Consider the following 7,827-nt stretch of genomic DNA (forward strand, 5'->3'; position numbering starts at 1 on the left):
AAAATTGAAAAAGACACATGTATCCCATTGTTCATTGCAGCACTATTGACAGTAGCTAGAACATGGAAGCAAACTAGATGCCCATTGACAGATGAATGGATAAAGAAGTTGTGGTACATATACACAATGGAATATTACTCAACCATAAAAAGGAACACATTTGAGTCAGTTCTCATGAGGTGGATGGACCTAGAACCTATTATACAGAATGAAGTGAGTCAAAGAGAAAGATAAATATCGTATTCTCACACATATATACAGAATCTAAAAGAATGGTACTGAAGAACTTATTTGCAGGGCAGCAGTGGAGGAACAGACATAAAAAATAGACTTATGGACTTGGGAAGAAGGGAGGAGAGGGGGAGATGTAAGGAAAGAGTAACATGGAAACTTCCATTACCATATGTAAAATAGATAGCCATGGGAATTTGCTGTCTGGCTCAGGAAACTCAAACGAGGGCTCTGTAGCAACCTAGAGGGGTGGGACGGGGCGGGAGATGGGAGGGAGGTTCAAAAGGGAGGGGATATATGTCTGCCTATAGCTGATACATGTTGAGGTTTGACAGAAAACAATAAAACTCTGTAAAGCAATTATCCTTCAATTAAAAAAAAATAAAAAGAAAAAAAAGAAAGAATTAACTAGGGAAGCTTTCCTGGTGATCCAGTGGCTAAGACTGCACATTCCCAATGCAGTGGGCCCAGGTTCCATCCCTGATTAGGGAACCAGATCCCACATGGTGCAACTAAGCATTGCTATGCCACAACTAAAGATCCCACATGCCTCAACTAGGGCTCAGTGCAGCCAAATTAATAAATGAATACTTAAAAAAAGAATCAACTAGGAATATCACCAAGGCAAAGACAATAGTGGTATAACATCTTTAATATGAAAAGGCCCATGCAAGTAAATAAAAATTCCCAGAAGACAATAGGCAGGTGACATGAATAAGCAATTAATAAGAGCATTTCAAAAATTGGTTAATAACTCAGGAAAATAATCCCTGCATCAATAATCAAAAAACTGAAATAAAGCAAGGACAAATATTTTGGTTATCATAATAGTTACATTTAAGGGGAAATATAGAGAGGATTGAGACAAAAGGATACTCTTAACTGGCATTCTGGCAGCATGGATAAAAGAGGCTCCAAAATGTTCTTCTTACACATTCTACTTTTGAAATATTAAAAGTTACAGACTATGAATATAAAATTTATTTATTTTCAGGGACTTTCATCGCATTGTTATTTGTAATAGTGAACATTTAGAAATCTCCTAATCACCCAACAATGGGGAAACATTCTATAAGTCATGGACCATTCATCTGATGTACTGTCAGTGAGTCAAATGTTCTGGAGGCATTAATAATGTGCAGACAACTTATATTATTCACTCAGTCATTCAGTTCAGTCACTCAGTCATGTCCGAGTCTTTTCCATCTCATGGACTGCAGCACGCCAGGTTTCCCTGTCCATCACCAACTCCCAGAGCTTGCTCAAACTTATGTCAATCGGTGATGCCATCCAACCATCTCTTCCTCTGTCGTCCCTTTCTCCTCCTGCCTTCAATCTTCCCAAACATCAGGGTATTTTCCAATGAGTCAGTTCTTCACATCAGGTTGCCAAAATATTGGAGCTTCAGCTTCAGCATCAGTCCTTCCAATGAATATTCAGGACTGATTTCCTTCAGGATTGACTGGTTTGATCTCCTTGCTGTCCAAGGGACTCTCAGTATAGCTTGTATTATAAAGTTAGGCAAAAACTTATATAATTGTATGTCCAGTATTTTCTCAGCACAGTAAGAGACAAAAGGAACTATAAAGGACAGGAGGGAAATGATGTGAATATTCATCAGTGGTTGTCTTTAAATGTAGGGATAGTGAATGCTTTCTTTTTTTCTTTTTGCTATTTGTATGTTTTACAAACTTGCTATAATGAATAAATATTTTTCTCTGAAGTATAGAAAAATGAAATAAGCCACAGCTTAAAAGTAAAAAATATTCCAGTAATTCATAGTCACTCACAATCACAGTCTTAGTTCTAATGTCAGGTGTGTGATTTTGGACCAGTTGCCACTCTACCTGTTCCAGCTTTCCTCTCTTAGAATTATTCTTGCTCACTATTCCTAGCAAATAGGATGTTTTCCAGTCAGCATTCTCCCTGTATAGCTAAATCCCAATAAGTGAACCGTTTCCAAAGATGGACTTGGAAATGGTCCCTGAAACTCAGACACTTAACCCTTCCAGATATTGTCAGCGTCTTGTAGTTGAATGGACAGGTTAGCTATAGACTGAGTTGACACTTGGGCTTCCTCCAAGAACCTGTATGCTGCCTGATGTTCTTCTTTGATAATTCCTATTCTCTGGTTTGAATCTGCTTGGCACCTATGCTCAGTAGTCAAGTCACCTGCAGGGACTGCTGGTCACCTCATTCTCAGGCTTTGTCCCTGTCCTTGGCTAGATGATTGTATTCCAGTCCATCCAGGTTAGGCATTCTCCATCTTTAAACCCACTTGTGATACTGAACCCAACCTGCTTTGAACCCAAGTTTTTCAAAGTTACAGTGAAGATGTCTAGGAAGCAGGTGATTAGTCTGTGCTTTTAATCTGGGACAGGACCTTTTACTGAGTAGAACATTTTCCCCAACAGAAGAACCTGCATAAAGCCTCCTTCATGTGTCTGTTCCTCAGGCTGTAGATAAAAGGGTTCAGCATGGGGGTGACCATCGTGTACACCACAGATGCTGCCATCCCAGTGTCTGCTGAGTAGGAGGATGAGGGCTGGAAATACACCAGAAAGAGTGTCCCATAGAAGAGAGTGACCACTGTTAGATGAGAGCCACAGGTAGAGAAGACTTTGTGCTTCCCCCCAGGAGATGGGATCCTGAGGACGGTGAGGATGATGTGGGCATATGAAACTACAACACAGGTGAGAGGAATCAGACCCGAGGGAACAGCTTCAGTTAGCATGGTGACCTGAAAGATGCGAGTGTCTGAGCAGGCAAGTTTCAGGAGTGGGGGTACATCACAGAAGAAGTGTGGGATGGCATGGGAGGCGCAGAAAGAGAGCTGAGACATGAGGAGGCAGAGGCAGAAGGCCAGGAGGTGGGAGCTGAGCCAGGATATGGCGACCAGCAGCAGGCAGCGCTGGGGCCCCATGATGGTGGTGTAGTGGAGGGGAAGGCAGATGGCCACGTAGCGGTCATAGGCCATCAGAGCCAGCAGGAAGTCATCCAGCAGAGTCAATTCCATGAAGAAGAACATCTGCACGAGGCACCCAGTGTGGGAGATGGTGTAGTGCTGGGTGAGGATGTTGAGCAGCACTTTGGGGATGATGGTGCAGGAGAAGCAGGTGTCGGTGAGGGACAGGTTGGCCAGGAAGAAGTACATGGGGGTGTGAAGGCGGGGGTCAGAGCTGATGGCCAGGATGATGAGCAGGTTCCCCAGCATGGTGACCAGGTACACGGCCAGGAAGAGCCAGAACAGGAGAGGCTGCTGCTCTGGGTGCTGAGAGAAGCCCAGGAGCAGGAAGTCAGAGATGCTGGTCTGGTTTCTAATTTCCTCAAAAAGAGAGAAATTGGAACAGAATCTTATTTAAAAAAAGATAGGCTCTCAATGTTACAGAGTCCATGAACTTTGGTCCATTTTTCTCTATTTCTTGAGGAACTCATTGGCATTCACTAATAGGTATAAATGGTGGTTTGCAAATATGTACAAATAGGAGGACTGTGGAATCTGATGAGGAGGCATCAGGGTAGAGATGTAGTCTGGGTTCTACACTCCTGTAATGTGGCAGGTTTCCCCCATGGGTGGTCTGAATGAGACTGAACTGGGATTCACCAGGAAGAATCTTTTCAAAATAAATCCTTGAAAACTATAGAACAGCTGTTTAAATTTCACTGTCTTATTGTAGAGCTCATTTTGGGTTCATGCATATACTAGTGGGCTAAACAAGGAGCTCCGTGTGTTTGTGTCTGAGTGTTGAACACATATTGAGGGAGATGGAAGGAGGGTTAATTTCTTCAGAGAGGAGCCAGATGAGACATAGGGGTCTCTGTGCCAGGAGTACTATGGCCCCCTTTCCTGTCCTATCAGTGTTGAACACATATTGAGGGAGATGGAAGGAGGGTTAATTTCTTCAGAGAGGAGCCAGATGAGACATAGGGGTCTCTGTGCCAGGAGTACTATGGCCCCCTTTCCTGTCCTATCAGTGAGTTGGTGTCATTATGAGAACCCTGTGAACTAAAAAGCACCTTTTCATTAAGGGCACATCATTCTTAACACCCAAAAAAGGTGTCCTTTTCATCATAGGGGACTGGAATGCAAAAGTAGGAAGTCAAGAGATAACCTGGAGTAACAGGCAAATGTGGCCTTGGAATACAAAATGAAGCAGGGCAAAGGCTAACAGAGTTTTGCCAAGAGAATGCACTGGTCATTGCAAACACCCTCTTCCAACAACACAAGAGAATACTCTACACACAGACATCACCAGATGGTCAACATCGAAATCAGATTGATTATATTCTTTGCAGCTGAAGATGGAGAAGCACTATACAGTCAGCAAAAATAAGACTGGGAGCTGAATGTGGCTCAGATCATGAACCCCTTATTGCCAAATTCAGACTTAAATTGAAGAAAGTAGGGAAAACCACCAAACCACTCAGGTATGATAGAAATAAAATCCCTTATGATTATACAGTGGAAGTGACAAATAGATTCAAGGGATTAGGTTTGATAGACAGAGTGCTTGAAGAACTATGGATGGAAGTTGGTGACACCTATAGGAGGCAGTGATCAAGACCATCCCTAGGAAAAAGAAATGCAAAAAGGCAAAATGGTTGTCTGAGGAGGCCTTACAAATAGCTGAGAAAAGAAGAGAAGTGAAAGGCAAATGAGAAAAGGAAAGATATACCCATTTGAATGCAGAGTTCCAGAGAATAGTAAAGAGAGATAAGAAAACCTTTCTCAGTGATTAATGCAAAGAAATAGAGGAAAACAATAGAATGGGAAAGACTAGAGATCTCTTCAAGAAAATTAGAGATACCAAGGGAACATTTCATGCAAAGATGGGCACAATAAAGGACAGAAATGGTATGGACCTGACAAAAGCAGAAGATGTTAAGAAGTGGCAAGAATACACAGAATTATACAAAAAAAGATCTTCACAGCCCTGATAATCACAATGGTGTGATCACTCACCTAGAGCCAGACATCCTGGAAAGTGAAGTCAAGTGGGCCTTAGGAAGTATCACTACAAACAAAGCTAGTGGAGGTGATGGAATTCCAGTTGAGCTCTTTCATATCCTAAAAGATGATGCTGTGAAAGTGCTGCACTCAATATGCCAGCAAATTTGGAAAACTCAGCAGTGGCCACAGGACTGGAAAAGCTCAGTCTTCATTCCAATCCCAAAGAAAGACATTGTCAAAGAATGTTCAAACTATCGCACAATTGCACTCATCTCACATGCTGGCAAAGTAATGCTCAAAATTCTCCAAGCCAGGCTTCAATAGTACATGAACTGAGAACTTCCAGATGTTCAAGCTGGATGTAGAAAAGGCAGAGGAACCAGAAATGAAATTGCCAACATCCGTTGGATCATCAAAAAAGCAAGAGAGTTCCAGAAAAACATCTACTTCTGCTTTATTGATTACACCAAAGCCTTTGACCGAGTGGATCACAACAAACTGTGGAAAATTCTTCAAGAGATGGGAAAACCAGACCACCTGACCTGCCTCTTGAGAAATCTGTATGCAGGTCAAGAAGCAACAGTTAGAACAAGACATGGATCAACAGACTGGTTCCAAATAGGAAAAGGAGTGTGTCAAGGCTGTATATTGTCACCCTGCCTATTTAACTTATATGCAGAGTACATCATGTGAAATGCCAGCCTGGATGAAGCACAAGCTGGGATCAAGATTTCTGGGAGAAATATCAATAACCTCAGATACGCAGATGATACTACCCTTATGGCAGAAAGTAAAGAAGTAAAGATCCTCTTGATGAAATTGAAAGAGGAGAATGAAAAAGTTGGCTTAAAACTCAACATTCAGAAAACTAAGATCATGGGATCTGGTCTCATTACTTCATGGCAAATAGATGGGGAAACAATGGAAATAATGAGAGACTTCAATTCTGGGGGGCTCCAAAATCACTGCAGATGGTGACTGCAGTCATGAAATTAAAAGATGCTTGCCCCTTGGAAGAAAAACTATGATGAACCTAGACAATGTATTAAAAAGCAGAGACATTACTTAGCCAACAAAGGTCCGTATTGTCAAAGCTATGGTTTTTCCAGTAGTCATGTATGGATGTGAAAGTTGAACCATAAAGAAAGTTGAGCGCCAAACAGTTGATGCTTTTGAACTGTGGTGTTGAAGAAGGCTCTTGAGAGTCCCTTGGACTGCAAGGAGACCCAACCAGTCCATCCTAAAGTAGATCAGTCCTGGGTGTTCATTGGAAGGACTGATGCTGAAGCTGAAACTCCAATACTTTGGCCACCTGATGCAAAGATCTGACTCATATGAAAAGACCCTGAGGCTGGGAAAGACTGAAGGCAGGAGGGAAAGGGAAAGACAGAGGATGAGATGGTTGGATGGCATCAGCGACTCAATGGACATGAGCTTGAGCAAGTTCTGGGAGTTGGTGATGAACATGGAAGCCTGGCATGATGCAGTCCATGGTGTCATAAAGAGTTGGACATGACTGAGTGAACTGATTCTCATCATCAACCTGCTCATCAACATCTTATGTTTTAACATCTGAGCTTTGACATCTGGATGTGGGACAGGAATGTTTTCTCTGTTCCCTATGCTCAGTCTGTGTTTGGTTAATTACTTTACACTGACTCTCTGTCTCCTGTTTTGTACCACATGCAACTACTTCAGTTCAGTCACTCAGTTGTGTCCGACTCTTTGCAACCCCATGAACTGCAGCATGCCAGGCCTCCCTGTCCATCACTAACTCCCAGAGTCCACCCAAACCCATGTCCATTGAGTTGGTGATGCCATCCAAACATCTCATCCTCTGTCGTCCCCTTCTTCTCCTGCCCTCAATCTTTCCCAGCATCAGGGTCTTTCCCAGTGAGTCAGCTTCAACATCAGTCCCTCCAATGAACACCCAGGACTGATTTCCTTTAGGATGGACTGGTTGGATCTCCTTGTAGTCCAAGGGACTCTCAAGAGTCTTCTTCAACACCACAGTTCAAAAGCATCAATTCTTCTGCACAGACTCACTGAAATTATAACTGAGATAACGTATGTGGAGGGCAGGATGCTCCTAAGGACAGTGGTGTTACTGTCATTTTAGTACCAGGTGGTGAAATGTGAACCTGGGACAGAGGGTGGGGTGTAAAAGCCCTAGAGGATATGCTGTACTTCTCTGCTCCTCACATGCCTTTTAATCTTTGTGAAATTTTTATTCCCATTGAGTTCTGCCTTGCTTCTATCAGATATAGATAATAACCTACCTGATAGGATGGTTGAAGAATCCGAATTGTATTGGTTGCAGTTTCTTCAGGATTCATGATGTGCAGTCAGGATGTGATATTGGAATGAACCACGATGTTGTGGAGGAAGAATGCTAGGTCAGTCAGTGGCAGCAGGTGTCCATGCCATGTTTGTTTAGAGTAATGAATAAATATATACCTCTGGAGTCTGACAGAATTTTCTCCCTCTTTAATCTTGATGAGATCTTGAGAAAGTCATCAGCCTTCTCAGCTTCAGTTTCCTCATTGGCTTAAATGGGATAATGATAGATTTTACTACATAGAGTGGCAGTGTATATGCTCCATCACTCAGTTGTGCCCGGTTCTGTCGACCCCAAGGACTATAGC

The 7,827-nt window shown here is 42.5% G+C and overlaps 1 protein-coding gene across 1 annotated transcript; it reads right to left on the reverse strand.

Moving 5' to 3' along the window:
• Positions 1-362: 362 nt before the first annotated feature.
• Positions 363-7,518, reverse strand: LOC133065258 (olfactory receptor 1361-like; the record flags this gene model as incomplete). Its single annotated transcript, XM_061156079.1, has 3 exons — positions 7,462-7,518; positions 2,647-3,556; positions 363-382 (listed from the first exon to the last, which is right to left on the reverse strand). Coding segments are annotated over exons 1-3 (987 nt in total), but the record flags the coding sequence as incomplete, so codon positions are not given.
• Between the last annotated feature and the right edge of the window lie 309 nt (positions 7,519-7,827).

This window comes from Dama dama, chromosome 11 (genome assembly GCF_033118175.1).
Source record: "Dama dama isolate Ldn47 chromosome 11, ASM3311817v1, whole genome shotgun sequence".
NCBI classification, from domain to species: domain Eukaryota; kingdom Metazoa; phylum Chordata; class Mammalia; order Artiodactyla; family Cervidae; genus Dama; species Dama dama.